General features: G+C 39.9%; 2 protein-coding genes across 2 annotated transcripts; one reads left to right on the top strand and one right to left on the bottom strand.

Annotated features, from left to right (window-relative positions):
- Positions 1 to 959: 959 nt before the first annotated feature.
- etfdh (electron transfer flavoprotein dehydrogenase) lies at positions 960 to 12,891 on the top strand. The gene is made up of 13 exons (XM_068593315.1): positions 960 to 1,146; positions 1,858 to 2,016; positions 2,563 to 2,792; positions 3,668 to 3,749; positions 4,127 to 4,245; positions 4,827 to 4,904; positions 5,275 to 5,421; positions 5,722 to 5,862; positions 6,804 to 6,947; positions 7,977 to 8,145; positions 8,936 to 9,118; positions 10,077 to 10,298; positions 12,671 to 12,891. Exons 1-13 carry the CDS (start codon positions 1,116 to 1,118, stop codon positions 12,832 to 12,834), a joined length of 1,869 nt encoding a protein of 622 aa, XP_068449416.1. The 5' UTR covers positions 960 to 1,115; the 3' UTR covers positions 12,835 to 12,891.
- Positions 12,892 to 13,106: 215 nt separating this feature from the next.
- On the bottom strand, positions 13,107 to 20,206 carry ppid (peptidylprolyl isomerase D). The gene is made up of 10 exons (XM_068593316.1): positions 20,013 to 20,206; positions 19,116 to 19,256; positions 17,754 to 17,860; positions 17,107 to 17,295; positions 16,630 to 16,752; positions 16,181 to 16,287; positions 15,463 to 15,604; positions 15,065 to 15,151; positions 14,276 to 14,318; positions 13,107 to 13,764 (listed from the first exon to the last, which is right to left on the bottom strand). The coding sequence occupies exons 1-10, from the start codon at positions 20,095 to 20,097 to the stop codon at positions 13,676 to 13,678; spliced, it is 1,113 nt and encodes a 370-aa protein (XP_068449417.1). The 5' UTR covers positions 20,098 to 20,206; the 3' UTR covers positions 13,107 to 13,675.
- Positions 20,207 to 21,683: the final 1,477 nt, after the last annotated feature.

The raw sequence follows: 21,683 nt of genomic DNA, 5'->3' as shown, positions 1-21,683 counted from the left end.
CAGCAACAGCCCAAATCTCTTTGGGGATTTGGATATTTAGGCTTGAGGAATAGAGATTCCTCTCTGTACACAGATTTTCTAGTGATATTCATCATCTTATACCACACTGGAGTGTTATGCGGTGTGATATTATGTTTCTATAATAATTTGCACTAGAGAAGGACTTGCTGATGGAAAGCAGAAAGCACAACCGATAAAGAGGACCAATCTAAACCACAATGCTAAAAAAAAGTCTATTCCACATATTTTGGGGGAAAACATAATGGGACAATAAATCAAAAAATTAATTTATATTCCTAATAAATACAAACTTTGCCACTTTTATTGAAATGACAAAGTTCATAAATGTTTACATTCATAAATGTTAACCATAGCATCCTGTATAGTGAACATAAATATGAATTTATGAAAATATGAAAAATGAAAGTAAATATAATTTTTGAATTTACAACATGTATTTACATATTTACATATTTGATTTTGATAGGGAGGAGGCAGTATCTCATAATTATGGCTTACTATCTCGTAATTATGACTTAGTACCTCAACTTACTATCTCATAATCAACACTATGGCTTAGCATCTCATAAGTATATCTTACTATCTCAACTTTTTACCATAATTTTGATTTACAGGATCTTGATGTGTTCACCACAGGCAACAATGGGCTTCCATACTTTTTTCAGGTAAAAGTTGGATACATTGTTTATTTAAACTAAAGAGCAAACTGATTTGTGTAAATAGTGTGAATAGCATGAACCCTAAACGTCTATAATCTCCGGGCGACACCACGTCCCCACTGCCTGCATCAGAGGACAAGTCAGACGCGTGATTAATCCACGTTACTACGCTCAAAATGAACCGCAGCCCCTGACAGTTAGGGAGCATACAAATCTGCGTGTGCGCAGTTACCACCGGGCGCAGCAGCGGCGCAGCTTGTGACGCTCTCCAACGTCTGTGTTATGAGACGTGTTTTCTAAGGTATCCTGGAGCAACGTTAGTTTTTCCAGCAGGGTGACACGAGCTGTCAACAAGCAGTGAAGCGGGGACACGTCTCTTCGGCTGATTACGAATAAAGAGAAACAACTTCTGGAGTCCAGTGAGATAAAATAATAATGTTTCCAGCGAGCAGATACTCGAGTAAAGGTAAGTCAGCTCACTACTTAGCTAGCATAAGGCGAGCCTGCTGTACTAGACTTCAACAAAGCTAACCTTAATAACTTGTTTTTACCGACCGTGTAGTCGTCCTCACATCTTTTCTTCTTCATGCACAAGTTTGTTTCGAGGCTTTTCACAGTGGCCCGCGTTTGTCATTAGCCAAATGGTACAGCGAGCCTATTTATGTTAGCATCAAGCTAACATGTAGGTGAAAGTTGAACCAATATTTAAGTTAGGTCACTTGAACAAGGTCCTTGTGATTTGGTTCATGGCGAAAAACGAGAACATGTTTTGGGAAACGCACTGGTGTTTTTGAGTTGTATTTATAGGGAAATTAAAGTGTTTCGCCTTCTAAGAAGGATGTTTAGTGGCAGCCTTGGACTTTGAGTTTAGCTTAGCTGTGGTCTTCCATAACTCTGTTAGCTAGCACAGTGCTACTTATGACAGCTGCCTGACCACAATAGTGGAGCATACCTGTATAGCTTTGTATTGTTGAGGTGTTGTGGGTTTAGAAGAACCCACGTTGCATTGCACCACATGCAAACACTTGTAATGCTTTTAGTTAATTTGCCATTATTCCAATGTATGTAATATTGGAACCAGATCAGACTAAACTAAACCGGTGTGCACACTATCTAGATGGTAAACAGCCACCAGTTTCAGCTGGTCTTGACTGTGAATCTGTTCTCTCCCTCGCAGCCCACAGGTGCATCAGGGCTCTGAAGACAGCACAGGGAGAGCAAGCCGCCCCTCCGCTGTACACAACACTAAACAGACGGGCGTGCTCTTCGGTGTCAACACCCCGCATCACAACACACTACACCATCCATTCCCGGGATAAAGACTCAAGATGGGAAGGTAAGACACTGCAGTAAATACAGTTACTTGTTTTTTAGTTAGAATGATTTATTGCCAATACGTACCCACACTTGAGACCATTTCTGGACATTTTTAAGATCTTTATTCCATATTCTGTTTACACAGAAAAGTGGCAGAAGTGCTTGACAAATTTAAGAATTCTGAAAAAAACAACCTGCATTGCAACTTTCCTTTGATGTCCTGTAATATTTCTTGATTGTGGACGACAGTATTTTGTAGAATATCCAGAGAAAGTGTCAGTGTGGCTTTGCAGTGATGGGAAGGTCTTGTTGATCCAGAGCACGAGTTTAAGTCTGTTTGATCCTGTAAAAAAGAAACGTGACTGAACCCGAAAAACTTTATTTATGTTTATTGAGTTCAGCTTTGAAATTGACATAGTTTGTCATTTGTTTGGGTGGCTCGACTGCTAACAGAACTCTGCTTAATCCTGCCGGTGTTGGTGTGTCACACATTGCTGCTCTTTCAGACTGAATCAGAATGCAGTGCCTCTTTTGCTCCTCAATACGTCTTCTTGTCCTCTCTCAGGGATCGAAATGGAGAGGTTTGCCGATGAGGCAGATGTGGTGATCGTAGGTGGGGGCCCTGCCGGTCTGTCAGCAGCCATTCGTCTGAAACAGCTCGCCAATGAACACGAGAAGGAGCTGCGCGTGTGCCTTGTGGAGAAGGCCTCTCAGATTGGAGCACACACCCTATCAGGAGCCTGTCTGGAGCCCAGTGCCCTTAATGAACTCTTTCCAGATTGGAAGGAACGAGGTGTGAGTGTTTTATTCAACATTTCTTTGTGGCCTTGGTGTATAGATTGGTATCTGCAAAGATGCCTGATCTTTATACCATAAGAGATGGTTACATAAGGGCTCTATGTTGCTGTTGCTACACGTATGTAAGACACTGGAAGAGGGGTACAACTAATTTGAATCCTAAATATCAAAAATTGGAAAAAATGTCAATCAGTGTTTTCCAAAGCCCAAAACAATGTCCTTTTTAGAAATATTTTGTTGTCCACAACTCGAAAGAGTCCTTCTGTGTGGAGTTTGCATGTTCTCCCTGTGTCAGCGGGGGTTCTCTCCGGGTTCTCCGGCTTCCTCCCACAGTCCAAAGACATGCTGCATAGGTTAATTGGACTCTAAATTGCCCGTAGGTGTGAATGTGAGCGTGAATGGTTGTCTGTCTATAAGTCTGCCCTGTGATGGACTGGCGACTTGTCCAGGGTGTACCCTGCATTCGCCCCTTGACAGCTGGGATCGGCTCCAGCGCCCCGCGACCCTAATGAGGATAAGCGGTTAAGATAATTGATGGATGGATGGAACTCGAAAGAGACAAATGTATCCAGTTTGCTGTCATAGAGGAGCAGAGAAACCAACAAGCTGGAATCCGCTACTTTTTGTTCTGGAAAAAATGACTCAAACCAATTATCTAAAATGTTGCTAATTAATTTAATAGTTGACAACTATTCAATTAATATATAAATTGTTGGAGCTCTACTCTGTAATAAAGTAATATTCATCACCATGTTCCTACACCTATACTGCGTGTGTGTATACATATATATATATATATATATATGAACATGCATGTATTTATATACTCAAATGCCTATGAAATAACATGTCACATTGTGCTCTTACCTCAGGCACCTTTGAACACACCAGTGACAGAAGACGTGTTCAGCATTTTAACGGAGAAACACAGAATCCCTGTCCCCATTTTGCCAGGTAAAAGACATTGATTTTCTCTTTGAAAAAAAAAATGAAATGGTGTTATACTTTCTCACTTTGTATGCCACAACATCGGCGTTAACAGCTTCTGCCCCGCAGAGTGGGTGTGTTATGGATACCAGAGATTAGACGGACATTTGTAAACATTCCTGTTATTCACCACTGGGAGAAAAGTGGCTCCAATCAGATAAGAGTAGGGAGTATTTTTGCTGTTGCATTTCAGTGCAATTTAAGTGCTGTGTGGAGTGAGCATTTATACCCAGAATATAAGCGGTAACTTGAAAATAAAAACTTTATCTTTACAAAAAGTTGGGAAACCTACCACTTGCTAGCGTTGTGGTTTGTACTTATGTGTTTTTTTCTGTTATCTGTAGGTCTGCCGATGGTGAACCATGGTAACTACATTGTGAGGCTGGGGAACTTTGTGCGCTGGCTGGGGGAGCAGGCCGAGGAGCTGGGAGTGGAGCTGTACCCGGGTTATGCTGCAGCTGAGGTGAGAACTCCTTTTATGGCCATTTGCATATAATACACATATGTTTTGGTATTGTTTGTCTCTCAGGATTGGCTGTAGTTGGGTAGGTTCAGTATAATGTTTCCATAAAGCTGGTCTGATTTTTAAAAAATAAATAAATGTATATAGAAAAATCTGTGAGACTATATTGTAGGCTTAAACTCAACTGCTTGCACCACTTGAGTTTAATGATTCAAGAATAATAGATGTTTAAACCTTTTATTTCTGTCTTTCTTTGTTCAATATAATTGAAATAAATATATTTCTTGACGATATTGCTTCACAGACTTTCCCATATTGTTTTCGAAATCATGTATCTGCCTAATATTTCATCCTGGGCGAGACAAGTAGGCATTTTAAAAAGTAATTTACACATGCATTCTGTATTTATTTTTTTACTGCCTAATCAATTAATTTGATCAGTTGTTATTGGCATGCCTATTAAGTAAACAATTTTATAATAGAGTAATCAGTGCCCCTCTTTGTGCTGTTTCAATCATTTTTAATTAAATATATGTTTACAGCTTTAAGTGTAAATCATTTTCTGTAATATTTTTGTCAAGGTTTTGTTTCACGAAGACGGAAGTGTAAAAGGAATTGCCACCAATGATGTCGGCATCTCCAAAGATGGATCACCGAAGGTATTGTGCAGTGAAAACATATATTAATAGTGTAGTCTGTTTGTCATCACTTCATAGCTCAATGAACATTACAAATACATTCTTTACATCAGTGGTTAAGGAACTAGTCCTAAAACCAAAAATTAGCTTTGTTTTCCACCCCTGCTTCCCTTATTGCAAAGTCAATGGGATTTATGATATCATTGATCAATAGGAGATGTCATGGTAATGTAATGTTTAGTGCATCATCCCAGAGGGCAGGATTTTATGTTTTTATTCAGGTTATGTTCTTATGTTCTGTCTGACTACACCAAATGTTGTTTTCCTCTACATAATTGACAGTTATCATACGACTCTAACTATTACTATTACCTTTCCTCTCTTGCTTCAGGATGTTTTTGAGCGAGGAATGGAGCTCCATGCTAAAGTCACGATGTTTGGAGAGGGCTGTCATGGCCACTTGGCCAAGCAGCTTTACAAGCAATTCAACCTGCGAGAAAACTGTGAACCCCAGACCTACGCCATCGGCCTGAAGGAGGTAAATAACATGGACTGCTCACATTAAGCCGTTATCGGTCACTCTGTTTGTGGCCTGAATTGGATTTCCCCTTAATCCGGTTTGACCGATCATTCCTAATGAGTGAAATCCAATCGTAAGGTAGTTGCTGTAATGTTCTAGGCGACTTTGTTTTTTAAATCTAGTCAACATGACACAATTAGTTCAAAGCTTACTGCTTCATAGCAAAGCCGAACATAGTCTGTGTCAGCCGGAAAGTAAATAAATAGATTTAAGTTGTTGATCCCTTTTGTCTCTTCTGTTTTGGTTTGTTTTCTTTAGGTGTGGACCATTGATGAGAAGAAGTGGAGGCCCGGCAGAGCGGAGCACTCTGTGGGCTGGCCCCTGAACAGACACACATATGGAGGATCCTTCCTGTATCACCTGAATGAAGGAGAGCCGCTGGTGGCTTTGGGCTTTGTGGCGAGTGGCTCTTGTACATCATTTCTGTTCACACTATGAACCCATGTGGCAGCCGATTGTCATACAGGCAGTAAAAATACTACAGCTTGAGCCTCTAAATAAATAGTAATGCCATTGGCAGTCTGCATTATCCCCATATGTTATTTATCCTGCAGAGGAAAAACAAACATAACTCAGTGTTTCACTGTGTATCGTGGGAATATATTATAGATTGGGTGCTTAGACTTTTTCTAATATTTCCATATCGGTCTGCTGACAATACCCCTTAATAACAACTTGAAAAGGGATCTAATTTATGTAAATTCAGATGCTTCCCTGATTTATTATTCATATATTTGCCATACTGCACACGTGGGCCGGTTGCGCAAACGCTTTTTTTTTTTGCAGATCCTCTTGAGCTTTCTCATGCTGGTTTCCTTCAAAGACCTTTGTACCTGGCTGAGTTTTAGTCCCCTGACCAGTCCTCCAGTTCCTGCCACGAAAAGCCTCTGTGCATCCTCTGATTTAAAACACATTTTAAGTGGGGATTGACCAACATGTTTTATTTAGGGCCAATACAGGTTATTGGTAATCAAGGAGACCAATCATTGATATTTGGAACTGTTATACATTTGCAGTAATAATTAAAATGTTAGTGTCAAAATTTTGAACAATCTCAAACGCAAAACGTTGCTTAAATGCGTCGACTATCGACCTAATTAAGTCAAATACTTGAGTGTTCAAGTCCATACATAATTTGTAGTGTCAATACTGAGATCCTAGAGCTTCTTCTAGATTGATGGCAAAAATGCAACAAAGGAAATATAGAAATACTAAGGATTACAATTATTTTAAGCCACAATTCAGAACATTACCTTTTCCATTTTTATTTTTTTTCTTCGTTTGGTTTGTTTTATTTTGAAAGGACTTTGATTAAATTGGCAGTGTGTTTCCTTCTCCAGATTGGTCTGGACTACAGCAACCCTTACCTGAGCCCCTTCAGGGAGTTCCAGCGCTGGAAACATCATCCCTTCGTCGCCGCCACGCTGGAGGGAGGCAGCAGGATCGCATATGGAGCCCGAGCTCTGAACGAGGGAGGAGCGCAGGTATCTGCCACATATGTTCATTATCTACAAAGATACTCCTATTGGTATCATCATGAATTGTGTCATACATGATTAAATCAATCATGACAACTGTAACAAGCAACATCAGTTTATTGAAACGTTTTCACTACTACTGACACACGACACATTACGGTGTGTTTGGTGCATTTATTGTTCATAATGCGATTGTGTGTTGGTTTTTGGTGCACACTCAGCTACTACTTCTGTGTTTTATTAGAGAAAGTTTTTTTGGCAGAATAGATGACGTCCTTTGATCCTTCGAATATGCAATATCACTCTTATTGGGCAAAGAGATTTTAGATTAGATTACAAAAGTAGAACTTTATTATTACTTAGCTTATTATGAGCCAAGTAATAATGGACTGTTTCATACTTAATAAAAGATTAACCGATACCAATTGGTGTCATCATTTTAAAAAATGTGATTATTAAAATTGATGAGGGGAAAATGTGAAAGTATTTAACAATAGAGACACCTTCACAGCTACTCATTTTTAAATAACAAATAACAGAGTAAGCACAGCCGCTGCACATCCATATTGAAAAGGTCAGTTGAGGATGTTGGGCCCCCTGCTGGGTTCCTCCCAGTGGAGGTATTTTTCTAGACCAGTGCCAACTGGGAGGAGACCCGGTAGCTGACCCGCAACAGTCTCGAGTCATAATATATTGCACTCGCCTTTGCGAAGGCTACCTTAAACAACCTGCCTCCGCTGACCATTTCCCTACAGACCAATTACGACTGGACATAAATAAAGTCTTATTTAGTTCTCAGTTAATTAAACATGTAATCTAAGAAAATGCTAATTGTTAGCTGGTGAACACAAACTACATGTTTTTAATTTAAAGTTTGTAATATGCTTTATGATTGCACATTCATTAATTGCTTTGTGATTGTCGGTATCCAGTAAAATGATGGCAACTATAATGCCTTAATTGCTGTGCGTTGAATGCAACATAGTAGAAAAATAAACAAATGAAGTGTGCATGAACTCTCTCCTCCTCCTGCAGTCCATCCCAAAGCTGACTTTCCCCGGAGGGCTGCTGATAGGCTGCAGCCCTGGTTTCATGAACGTCCCCAAGATCAAAGGCACCCACACGGCAATGAAGAGCGGCATGCTGGCTGCTGAGGCCGTTTTCCCCAAAGTCACAGCAGAGAGCCCGGATTCAGAGACGACAGGTACAGAATTTGAGACCCGTTGACGGCCGTGACTGCGGCACCGGTCGCTGCTTGTATTTCCTCTCCAGGTCACGCATGGGTCAGTTTGTAAAGGTTAGTTCAATTCAGGACCCGCGTTGACGTTAAATATGTTAACGCCTCGTGGGCAAAATGATATCAAATGATACTGTGATGAGGCGGGATCATAACGGGTTGAATGTCAGGGAGCAACATTAGTCAGCTGTCAAAGGACGGGCAGTAAACTCTTGTTTTTAATGCAACCCGAGAAAACTTAAAAAATAAAAGGGTCAAAAATCATGATGAAATGATCTGATCCATCTCTCTAGTATTGTGGTGACCTACTATACAATCATAATTTATTCAGGTTTGACCTAATTTTGTAAATTCTCAAGACAAAATAGGAATAGAATAGAAAAGAGAAACCGACAAATGTTTATATATATGTTTAAAAGTATTGCGCAGATAGCTTCTTTATGTGTCAGAGTTTGAAGAGAAACGTCTGCCAACGTTCAATTACTTTAAAAAAATGACAAAAGAAAATTAGTTGGACCACAAACTGTCCTTGTGGATAAGAAAGGGCCACTTATATGTGAACATTTTTTTCTGCCTATGGAAAACGTTAATCTTTGTGTTCATGGAAAGCGTTGAAACACACTCACTCTTTCATAAATATGTTTTGAAAATATTTCTCAAGGCTTTGTGCTATAAACATGCAGAAAAAGGAAACATGACAACAGAAGAGCAGAAATGAAAAATCAATCCTTTAATTTATTTTTCCAAACCCTCCCAGGCCTCCATGCACCCGAGTACGCTGAGACTTTGAAGAACTCGTGGGTGTGGAAAGAGCTTCACGCCGTGAGAAACATCCGGCCGTCCTTCCACAATTACTTTGGCCTGTACGGCGGCATGGTCTATACCGGAGTCTTCTACTGGATCTTCAGAGGGAAAGAGCCATGGACTCTCAAACACTGCGGTGAGTGTCACCGCACAGCTCGACTGCAACGCCAGTATTTGTTTCAATTTTATATTATTTGGCCAATCTGTCTGTTAGTGCAGCGTGACGGAAGAAGCAACGAGAGATTGACTGAAGACAAAGCAGTGTTCATTTCCTGGACAAAAACTATGAATAGATGGCAACTATGTCATTGATCTAGAATGCAATATCGTTGACCAAAGAGACAAAACTTAAATGTTTAAACAAAAAAAAAAAACAGACGTAATATTTTCTTGAATGGAGCAGTGTAATATACTACTTCCTGTTGCACACATACTTCATCCTCTTCACCTGGAGCGTCGCTAAATGCACTTCCTACATTTATGCTCCATCTAGTGTTGAGTTTCAGAACTGCACTTTGTATGTTTAGATGAGGATAATATAAACAAAGAAACTACATAATGGCTTAAACGCTTAAGTTAAAGTTGACGATGACAACAGGGGAGGAAGGAACAAGGTTTCTGGCTGAAATGTTTAATCTGTTGGCTAAAAGTATCCTAAAATATTGAAGGTTTTCTAAGATGCAACTAAAATGCCCATTTTTTTCAGGATAAGTTTGACTAAATCAGATGAAAATAATAACCAACAAGTATATTTGACACACTAATATAAAGCTCCTATACATGAAGAGAAATAAGCGGCAATGAAATGAGCAGCAGATGTTGGAAGATGTTTGTTTTTTATCCTAAAATGTGATTTTCATTTTTCTTCCATGTTATGTCATTGCAAAATGCAAAGAATGATATTTTACCTCAGTGGTGAGACCTTTTCTGAATGTATGAAGAACATTACATACCCAGTGGAGTTTTTCCAATTCCAAGTCACAACGCAACTGTTTTTCTTTATTCTTTTTCATCGGGGAAGTATGAAGTCGTGTTATCTCAGCAGGGGGACGAAAAACACATTTTGTAACTTTTCTGTGCTCGATCTGCGTCAGGCCTCGACGCAAACCAGCTGAAACCGGCCAAAGAGTGCACACCGATCGAATACCCGAAGCCAGACGGCAAGCTCAGCTTCGACCTGCTGTCCTCTGTGGCCCTCAGTGGCACCAACCACGAGGGGGACCAGCCCGCCCACCTCACCCTCAAGGATGACAGCATCCCGGTCCAGAGGAACCTGGCCATATACGACGGACCTGAGCAGCGCTTCTGCCCCGCAGGTAACTGATACTAGTGTTACATGATGTCAATCTGCACGAAAGGAACCACAATGCATGTTTGTCTTATTTTAATGTCTTTTAAACTCTAGAATGTGACCAAAATCTCCTCTCCAGATATGGGTCATTTCATATCTCAATAACAAATAGATCTCACTATATAGCACAGTGGTTCTCAAACTGGAGGTATTACAGGTAGGGTGCAGGGGGATATGTCTTTTATTTTTATAAATTGTTTTTAATAAAAACATGTTTTTATCAATTTAGTTGTATTTCTATAATCTTTGTTGGGGAAATTACTCTCTGTATTTTCCCCATCCTTTGCAACTAACCCTTAACAGGTTACGATGACACATGCTAAACGCTGTGAGGTCTTTTCTGCTGTCTCGTCTCTCACAACAGAACAGAGGTCTAAGCTCAACATGGAGCATGTGCTGAGAGCAGCCGTATCAAATCTACATAGTATTAGTCGCATAGTATTAGTGGCTCACTGCCGCCACTAACACAACGCTCACACATCTGCACTCATTCTGTTTTACACAGGTTGAACGTTATTGTTATCTTGAAAAGATATTTAGTGCAAATAAGGTTATTTGCAGCCACAATAAGCAACTTTTTGGTTTCATGAACACTGGTATTTTGGTGGTGGGGCATGGACACTTTTCTTCCAACGTGTGTGGTGACAAAAGTTTGAGAACCACTGATGTAGCATTTCTTCTGGTCTTTCAATAAATAAATAGCTTATGTGAAATAACCACAAAGCCTGTTGTTTGCTTTAACTCAACAAATGTAAAAGTACTGTGTTCCCAATTTAATTTTAAAACCTTTTTGAACTGGATTACAAAAGAATTATCAGCAGATTATTCAACATCATTAGTTTCAGCCCTAAACTTATCCTTGTTAAGTAAATTACCCTTAATATTGTTGTTGAAATTTACATTGAGGCATTTATACCATACTTTTAATTGTCAATTTCTTTTTGTCCAATTAATTGTTTGGTCTGTTCAGCGAAATGCTCGTGACGATTTCCAAATTCTTAAAATCAAATTTTCACATTGCTCCTTTTTTCCTTGAACATGAAATGTATAAAGTTTGGTTCTGCATGTGTAAAATGCAGCGACTGCTCACTTTTTTGGAGTTGAATATCTTAAACTTAAAATAGCAGAGACTTGTGCTTTGAGATAAATCTCATGTTGTCCCTCCACCGCAAAGCAAAGCTGACCGCAGGTTGATTTGAAGATGGTTGAATAAACAACAAACATCCTGGCGGGAACGTGCTGGATTTGGGATTAAAAAGATGTCACGGCCATCTAGATTTGCCTGTGAATGTAAAAGTCTTAATGAGAACAGTCATTGCTCACAAGGTCTCCAGACAGAGTCGGATAAACATTTTCCATCTGGCTTACGTTTGATTTCTGAGGTAACTTTAAGAGTTTCTAAGGAGGACTAAAAGCAGCGAGGCGGTGTTGTGCTGTTTGTGGCCCAAAGAGGAGATCAGACAAAGGAGGACGGCAATTACGTGAAAAGTTCTGTGCACCCTGCAGCTTTGGGTTAGCGAGGTTTATTTCACTGTATAATTGGTTATGGACTTGGCATTGTCAGCTGGCATTAATCAGTGTTTGTCCAGAAAAGGTTCAGGTCTGTTTCCAAAAAGCAGCACGCGGCCCTGAACCCGGTTGCACTAACACTTTCCTCTGGAGAGTTTAAAGAAGAGGGTCAGTTTTTCCAGCTGGTTCTAATTAACCTCAGGTATTTAATTTTAGATTTTATAGAACGTTTCCAACACGATCTGTGTGGGAGGCAATAACCTTTTGTAACCAGATCTTGCAACTTGTCACATGTACTAATTGATCAATCTGTTATTTAGCTATTTTCACCTGCCAATCTCATTAGAATAAATAGGCAATATAATATAGCTATTAGATTTACTGTAATCCTCCTGGATACAAAAGATTCACCATTTTATTTATAAATAATATACAGAACTCTAATAGGCGATACAGTATGAAACAAATCTCATGCAGCTTGATATCTTTTAAGTAATGTCTCCTTTTTTTTGCAAAACCTTTTGAGCCACTGAGGGAGTGTTTTCTACACGAGTACACACTCCTGTATTTCATGGTATTGTGGACAGAAACGTAGAGACGGTGCTTTTGTGTCCTTTTTAGCAGCAACATTGTTCAAGCAACTAAGGAGGTCAGGTGGTGTTGCTGCCGCACCAGTTTATCATTGAGGCCTCAGTCGACAACCAGCGGGCTGCATTGATGATTTGTTCCCTTCCTGCTGGTTTACAATGTTATGTTCCCTGTTCGTCTTTCTAGAAAAATGTAAATGATAACAAATAGAAATGTTTCACACGTCTTGTTTTCTCCCAGGTGTGTACGAGTACGTTCCCTTGGAAACGGGAGATGGGATGAGGTTGCAAATAAACGCTCAGAACTGCGTCCACTGTAAGACCTGCGACATCAAGGACCCGAGCCAAAACATCAACTGGGTCGTGCCAGAAGGCGGCGGCGGACCGGCCTACAACGGAATGTGAACATTGTGCATTTAGGATCGCTGCACTTACCTGTATTAAAAATGTATATGCATTGTGTCATAACAGTGGGATAGTTTAAAATGAGGCACAGGAGTTTATGAAACCCTTGCTAGATACAGGATCATTTAAGAATGAAGCTCGGTCACAATTTTCCACAATAAGGGCATTTAAAATAGTTTTAAATTATAGTGGCTTACATTTGTTTTAAGTACATAATCTACTGTAACAGTTAATATATTTCCATCGAGCTAAAAGAACGAGCAGTTCTCGAATTAAGGTTTATGTCAGCATTTATTCCAGGTGTTTGGACAGCGTTTTATCCATACAGTATTGTACATTAAATCATAACATTACAGTAATGAATAAAGAACTCTTGAAGGTTTACCTTTTTCTGTTTCATTTCTCTCTGTAAAAAAACTAGTAAAAACAGATGGATGTGTTGTACGTGTCCGAGGGCGCGGTATCAAAACCCCGACAATGAAACGATACGACAGACAGCGCTTTGCTTTGCTGAACTACTTCAAAACCCCAGAGCGAGGAGTGGTGTGGAGCAGTGGAGTCAGCCATGCATCAGAAGAAACACCCAAAAATATTCATTACAGTGACGACGCATGTCCGAATAAGGACAGGTCAAAGCTTACAACAGTTATTCCCTTAAAAACACAGTGAGGGCTGAGCCCTGCTTGAAAACATAAAAGGACCTGCAGACTGAAAAACTCTGTTCACACGTTCACCTGGTTACAGACTTGCTATCTGGGGGCGCAGCTTCCCACGTGGAGATGACTTCAAACATCGACAAACGTTACAAACAGGAATATCATTGCATCGTTGGGTGAGACGCTCACGCGAACATTTTGGCATAGATTTTCTTCTCTTTCTCCTTCTCCTCCTGGATCTTCAGCTGGACCCGCTTCAGCTCGTTGCCGATGGCTGTCAAAAGAAAAACACTCTGAATTAGCGAAACGGGCACCGACAGGTCTAATCGCCGAGCCGGCAGCCAACCGACTGCTGCCTGAAATAACTAAAGAACACGTGAGGGTCAAAATGCGGAGAAGCGCTTGGCTTTGCAACGTGATTGAATGCAAAAGTTACAAGGAGACGGCGACTTATTTCGTCATGAGTCACTCGCAGATCTAAGTGTCCCGTTTAAAATGAAACTTAAAGCCAATAGGTTGGTTACATCAGATATTTTGTTGGTAGCATGCTGCCTCATACAGAATTACTCATTCCCCCCTATTAAAGTTAAATTAGGAGGAACAACAAACAGAAACAACAGGATTTCCGGCGGTTGTGGATAATTTCCCTTCATGAGTCTGCATATTAAGTTTGAATAATACATGTGAATATGCATGTGGTGTTAAACAGGGTGGGAGGAATATTTGCGGCATTCGTGGTACCGGCAGAACAAAAGCGAATATGCTCAAAGAGAAAATGTTCTCACCTTTGTCTTCTGGAGTTATTCCATGAGCTTTCTTCAGATCAATCTGGAAAGTGAAGAAAACCATTGGGTGTGTCAGACCGCTGCAAATACTGAATATGATTAATGTGTCTGGACAAATAAAGACGCCGTTATCACCGTCTGCTTGACTACTTCATCGGTTTCTCCTACATCTGAACTAGAGAGACCTGTGGTACTAACAACATAATACATGTGCATTTTTAAATTGTTGTGTTGTACAGTATCTCATGCATAGTTGATTGTGTAGATATTGAGCTCCTCCCTCTTCTGTATGAATTAATGTACCATTAATGCACATTAATAACTCTCCTCCTTCCCAGGAGTCTTTGTGCTTTTCTCCTCACAGGTTTACATGGATCGTGGTTTTATCTGGACCCTGGTCCTGCCTGACACCACCTGCTTTTATTATTAGTTGCATTGCCAATACCATTATTGATTGTATTATCATTTGTATTGTACTCTATCCACTGTTGCTGTAGAAGGCATGATGAAAAGGTTACAACTACCAAAAATATCATCAACAGTCATTTACATGAATCATTTCTGTCATATGCATCGAGTGTGTTGCAACTCTGTTATTTTGCTCATTCTGTACATGTGACATCGATTGCACTTATGTCCTCCTCTGTTGCTCCCCTCAACGTTTTCTTCCCGTTTTCTTTCTGTTACAAGTTGTGTGCGCCGATGTGTATCGATTGTAAAGCCCTTTCAGGCAAATTTGTAATTTTGGGCTGTACAAAATGAATTGAATTGAAATGAATGTAATGTTACCATGGCTTTTGTGTTTTCCTTTAACCCCTGCCAGGCTTGGGCCCTCCGGAAAAGTGCCTTAGTATTCTCTTGGTTCAGCTCTAGAGCCTGTAAACAGAATTGTGACAGAAATACACATCAGAAATTAAGTTTTATTACACTTGGCAATATTCATTTGTGACTCTATTTTTAAGAAGTCCTTATATTTAACGTTACCCATGTAGGAACCAAGAATTTATAAGACATTGGCTTTACCCCGCCAGAAATAAAAAGATGTCCACTTTTATGGATAATAAATTTAGGTACGAGGTATAACGTATAGTACCAGTAACTTCTAATGAATAATGTGCCATCCCGAGATATTTGCTTTAAGAAATAATCCGACACATAACACCCGTCGCTCTGACTCACTAACGCACCTCATTGCAGCTTTCTACAGCGTCCTGCCACAGCTGCATCTTCAGGTTACATGCTGCTGTGTTGAGGAAGCAGCTGAGGGCTGTGGGCTCCAGCTTCAGCTGCGCCTCCTCCTCCAGCAGCTCTCCACTCACCTCCAAGTACCTGCACAGATAAAAGTTTTTTCTCTCAATTAAATACAAATTCAAACAGCGTTGCTCGGTTTCTTTTGCATCCAAATGTGTTACATGGATCTTCCAACTGAGAGGCACATTTCATGAAACATAACTAGCTACCATGACCAACCACCATGAACATGGGAACTGTAGTGTGTTTTTGACTGAATCCCAAACACACACCTCGTCTGCTGCTACATATACCGACATACTGCAAGAGGGAAATTGTGTGACGTAAACGTAGTGGCATAATGTTGCATGAGCAAATGTTGAATTGTTATCCAATATCTTGTTTACATCAGGAAAGACGCTGTGTTTTAGGTTCAACATTGTGTTGGTTCTGATCTTTATGAGATTTCTAACCATACGCAAAATATAGACTGAAGATATTTAAGTGTGCTCCTCTATTTTAGCTGGTCACACTAGTTTCAGTATATTTTTATATCATATTTACAAAATGTATATTGATTATTTGAGAATTATATTAGCTTTGCAAGGGTGGCTGAACATGTGCTTCTCATATGCAACATAATGAAGACGACTTAACAAAGCACACTATAATTACCTTAGGGCTTTGCTATATTTGCTGACTGCAGCCTTCCAGTCTTGATTCTTAAACAGACTGTTTCCAACATTCTTCACATCCTCAGCAACAGACAAAACTTTGTCAACCTGAAAGTAAAAAGGCAAGAAACAGAATCAGACGGGTTGCAAACAAAACATTTACACCGACCAGCTCAACCACTTTATTGTGGAGGTATAATCAAAACACAGCACGCTCTAAATGCAGACACTGTATCATCACTCATTTTGATGACAAGCCCTTGAATTTGTTTAGCAGTAGTATTCCTATGTTTCCAGTATTTGCTATGCTCAACACATTCTGTATCTTGATATTGATCTTCCCATTGGAGAAGACCATTGATGCCAAAGTTTTCCAAAACAGAGTTTGTCCAATTGAGGCCCACATGTCTACCTGTGTCCTTGAAGATCAACGACCTCACCGCTACTTACATCTTTAAAGTCAACCTCGGAGTCCTCAGGGAAGTCTGGGTGTGCATCCCCTGACCCATCGCTCGGTCCGGCGCCCCAGCTGTCCTCGTCCTTATGCTCACCGCAGTCTGCGATGGTGCATGGCTGCAAAGGGTGGACATTAGCACAAGTTTTAGACAGAAAGACGTCACAATGACTGTTCGTATGGATAGGTCATGTTGAGCGTCATCGATCTAAAATGTTTACTTGGGTTTTTACAGATAAAAAGGGGCCAACATCTTTACAATTGAGGCTAGTTCTGAAAGGCAAATGTATATAATATTCCTTTTTATATATTTTTATATTCTTCATTTGTACCAGGTGTCTTGCAGACTTTGAATATACTATGGAAGAAAAAAAATAAATAACATCTGATAGTAACAAATAGCGGTACAACCTGTATTATTAAGGGTAAATGTATTATTGTTATAGTGTATTATTTAACTGAAACAAATGTACCTTTACAGGGACGTCCTCGCTGGTGTCAATGGCCTCCAGCATTTTTACGACTCCCATCCCTTTCAACACTTGTCCAAAGACTACATGCTTGCCATCTAAGTGCGGAGTGGGGACAGTAGTGATGAAGAACTGTGAGCCATTGGTGTTTGGCCCGGCGTTGGCCATGCTGAGCAGACCCATTTTGTCGTGCTACATAGAGAAGAAAAGTCATTATAACCACAGAAACAATATGGCACCACTGACACATAGAAACAGGAAACTAACATAGAGATAGGAACGTTGGATTACTTCTCCTCCGACTAAATATAGTTTCTATACAAACGATCATAACACAGAGAAAGAAGCGGATAACTTCCATAAAATGAATTACTCCACGGAAAAAAAAAGTCACTGGGACATTCGGGAGAGATTTGTCCACTGCTGTATTTTTAAAGCCAAAAATATTGTAGTCTCCTGGCCGTTGTAAATCATCTCGCATGATGCTACTCAGCCAGTTAAGTGTATGTATTCCAAAAAAGCTTTCCAACTCGAGTGACACACATAGGGCAAGAAACGGAGTAGTCGAAGGATGATGCAAGTTAGAAGTTATTTCAACATACCGTACTATATAAGGGACTATTGGGGGATTCTTATGTTTAGTACTTTACCTTGTAGTGGAAGTTCTCATCCTCAAACTTCTCCCCATAGATGCTCTCACCCCCGGTGCCATTGTGGTTGGAGAAGTCACCTCCTTGGATCATAAACTTCTTGATGACTGTCAAAAAGAAAAAGAATTTATAGCCGAAATACAGATAAACCAGACTGAATCATCCTCATTTTTGCCTGTTGAAATTCAGTTAGTTAATGAAGGTTGTATATATACTGTCTAATAATTGATTAAAAATTTGATCCCTGTCAGCTTTTATTAAATTTGGCCATGTATGCAGTTTTACTTGGATTTTAATGAACCTTAAAGATATGTTATAAAAAAGAAAAGAAGATCAGCAAGTAAGCAGAGATTCCGCCAAATAGTCTATTCTACACAAGTGTGTGTACTAAAATTTTAAGATGCCCTTTCAAACTAAAACAGCACTTTATAATGCAGATTAGGGCTGCAAAAACGAATCGATCAAATAAATAAAAATCGATTATTAAAAAAGTTGGCAACGAATTTCATTATCGATTCGTTGTGTCGTGCGATTATTACGCCACTCAATATGTCGCGGAGATGTTTGAGTATTGAACAAAACAGTTGAGCGGCGCGGAGTGCAGCAGACAGGAGGTCCAGCAGCTTCTGCAGCGCACTGTACCTTCTCGTATGTCATTGTTTAGTCGCCTTGCGTGCACAATAACTTAGCAGCTAGGCTAACCGTTGTCGTTAGCTCGCTAGCTAGTTGTTCATTCTCTGTGTTTGAGCCACGCTGTTGGGCTAGATAACGTCCTCGTTTTAAAATACCGCGGAGGCTTCAAGAGAAGCAACGCGTAAATATCTCCTCTGAGGTGCAGAACACAGACCTGCGTTCAACAGTCTGACATAATGTGGCTTCATGCAGAGAAAGTGTTGCTGGGATTTGTAGTTTGATATCTAATGAACAACCTTTGTTTAGGTAAAGTGCAGTCCGTAAGTTATCCGTTGATACATTGAGTGGTTACTTCTGGGAGTGTGTGTGTTTGTGCATGTGTGTAAGTGTGCATGTGTGTGAGTGTCTGTGCATGTCTGTGTATGTGTGTGTGTGCATGTGTGTGAGCGTCCGTAAGTGTGCATGTCTGTCAGTGTAGAGAACAAGTTCTGACAAATCCTGTTAAGTTTTCTGATTTGTATTTCTTTATTTTTTATAAATTCTTTATTGTTAAGATGTGTTGCATTGTGAATTTGCACTGTTAGTTCTGTTTTTGCAATAAAAGGTCGCACATTAATGCTTTAAAATTAGTATTGTTTATTCGATTAATCGAAAAAATAATCGACCGATTAATCGATAATTAAAATACTCGTTAGTTGCAGCCCTAATGCAGATGGTGGAGGCCATTACTTCTGTGGAAGGGGCATCCTTTGAAGTGCAGCGGTTTCCCAGTCGATTTGCCAGTGCCTTTCTCTCCGGTGCAGAGGGCCCGGAAGTTTTCAGCAGTTTTGGGGGCGATGTCAGTAAACAGCTCCAGAACTATCCGGCCAGCTGTGGAATGTAAAAAAAAGAAAGAAAGAAAGAAAGAAAAATGTCAGAAAAAGAAGTCAGTGTAACTTTACTGTAGAAATTTAGTAAAGTATTCTGAGAACCTAAAGTAGAGTCAGGAGCAACTTATTGGTTTATAAGAACACACTGGTTACATTACTGGTATGTTTACTAGAACAAAGGTGAGGTTGAGCAGGACACTAAAGGTACTCAAGCAGCCTTTAAAATAGGCCTCGTCGAGCTACATGTGTTGTTTGTAATTCATTAGCTGCAGCCGGTTAATCCATTAATAAACCACTCATTTCACGCTTCTAGCGCCACATTTCATTCAATGTCACTAACAATGTCACAGTGGTTATAAACGCGGTCTTATAACGGCGTGACAGAAAGCTAAATTAAGTCATTATAAACAACACAACCGCACGTGGTGTTAAAATGCACGCTCACGCGCTCTTTCACCGTTTTTCCTCACTCACAGCAAAGCTAGCTCACGTTAAACACCAGCGAGCTACTCACGTCGGTTGTTTTTTTTAACAGACGGGCTTTTTTTATTTATTTTGTTGGTAAAGTGTTGCGTTAACTCCTCTGGCTGCTGCTCGCGTGAATTACTCACTTTGTACAAGTCACCATTACGAGCCAATCATTGTGCTAAGCTAAAAAAAAAAAGGGGGGGGGGGGGCGGAGGGGCTAACGTTAACGGTTACATTGGCCCCCTTTTACAACTTGACATTAAAATACAAAATAAAAAACCGTCCCGACCTTTTTCTCCGCCAATGTCCACATCAAAGAAGACACGAGGGTTCTCGATGTTTGAAGGCTTGTCCGACGGTATTGGGTGAGACATGTTTAAGGACAGGGCGATTTCAGACACTTGTTTTCGGGCTAACCTAGCTAATCCCGGCCGGCGTAACGTTACTACCGGAGCAGGTTGGACCAAGAGTGGGCACAATCACTTCCGGTGGGAAACCTTTCAAAATAAAATTGTTCCGTTGGTTCGAGAATGCATTTGGTGTTGTGGGGAGACGAATTACTGAATCGTCGTTTAGTTTGGCTTGCAAACCGAGAAAGACGAGAACAAACAGAATACATACATTTCCCCAGAAATGTCCATTGCACATCATATTATAGGCCTTATACGTAGCTATTCGTTCGTGTGCGAATTTGCACTTTCACAAAACCTCCGGTCATACAAAATTAAAATTCACATTGAAATTTTGTTTTCATTGTATTTTATTACAGTGTTCTATGTTCAAGGAAGTCAAGCGGTTTTTTGTTGCTAATTGAGCTAATATCTAACAAATACAATAACTTAGAAAATACATGAAAATCTAGTAAATAAACTCTGAAGTTATTCTAATCTAAAAATGTATTATGATGCAGATCTGAGGGAACAGGATCGAAAAGCAGTTAAAAACATTAAAGTTGCACATCATTCAATTTCTTCTTTCGACACTTAGGTACTTGTAAATTCGGAACAATTATCTCTTCCTCGAACAATGATCTCTTCCTCGTGCCTTGATAAAACAGGAGAACACAGTGACTGGCCCAGTCCTGCATGTTCAACAGGTGGTGATGGGCCCACATGGACGTTGCTTTGTTTTAGGGGTCTTTCCATATGTTGAAACCCGATCTAACTGCCAAACCGTGTGGATCCACTGCTGGTTGAAGATATCCTCGACTCAGACTCAGACACTCTTAAAAACACACTCAATGTTCTGTCTCTCACAAAATGTAATCACAACCTGCCCTCAGGTGAGCGACAGATTCAGACCAGTCTATTGTACCAATGGGATTGCATTGCCGGCACATTGCCGCTGAGAAATGGTTTTCTGTGTGGCCCTCTACATGGAAATTGTTTTTTTCTCTCTCTGGGTAAATATGTGGTCCAGTTATCTCCAACAGACACAGATGTGGTAGCTTTAGCTGTGGGGAAGGATTACCAGGTCCTACTCATACAGGAATTAAAAGTCTCTATCTGTGTGTGGGGGGAATGAACTCTGACACACAAAACTAACTTGGTTATGGTTGTTATTTCTGGAGAGAATCTTCAGATAGACGGATCAGCCATATCTGATAATGTTACACCGCTTCTGGCTGATTGTGAGAACTTTGACCAAGACACACAATAACCCTCATACACCCCTTTACATTTTCTGATTTGCTCATATTTTCCTTGGGAATTCCGATAAGTTTAACAGAACTAAACATGAACTTCCTCAGATATAGGATTTATATTTATATATATATATATATATATATATATATATATATATATATATATATATATATATATATATATATATATATATATATATATATATATATACATATATATCACATATCATGTATGATAGAAAAAAAAATAAAAATCGTGATTATTTCCTTAATTATTCAGGCTGGAGGGTGTGAAAAATGACATGTTGAAAAGTC

This window comes from Clinocottus analis, unplaced genomic scaffold, assembly GCF_023055335.1.
Source record: "Clinocottus analis isolate CAN_PGR_092001 unplaced genomic scaffold, fCliAna1.0.p SCAF_10, whole genome shotgun sequence".
NCBI lineage: Eukaryota > Metazoa > Chordata > Actinopteri > Perciformes > Cottidae > Clinocottus > Clinocottus analis.
Note: the sequence above shows the minus strand (reverse complement) of the source record. Positions and strands in the feature narration are given on the sequence as shown.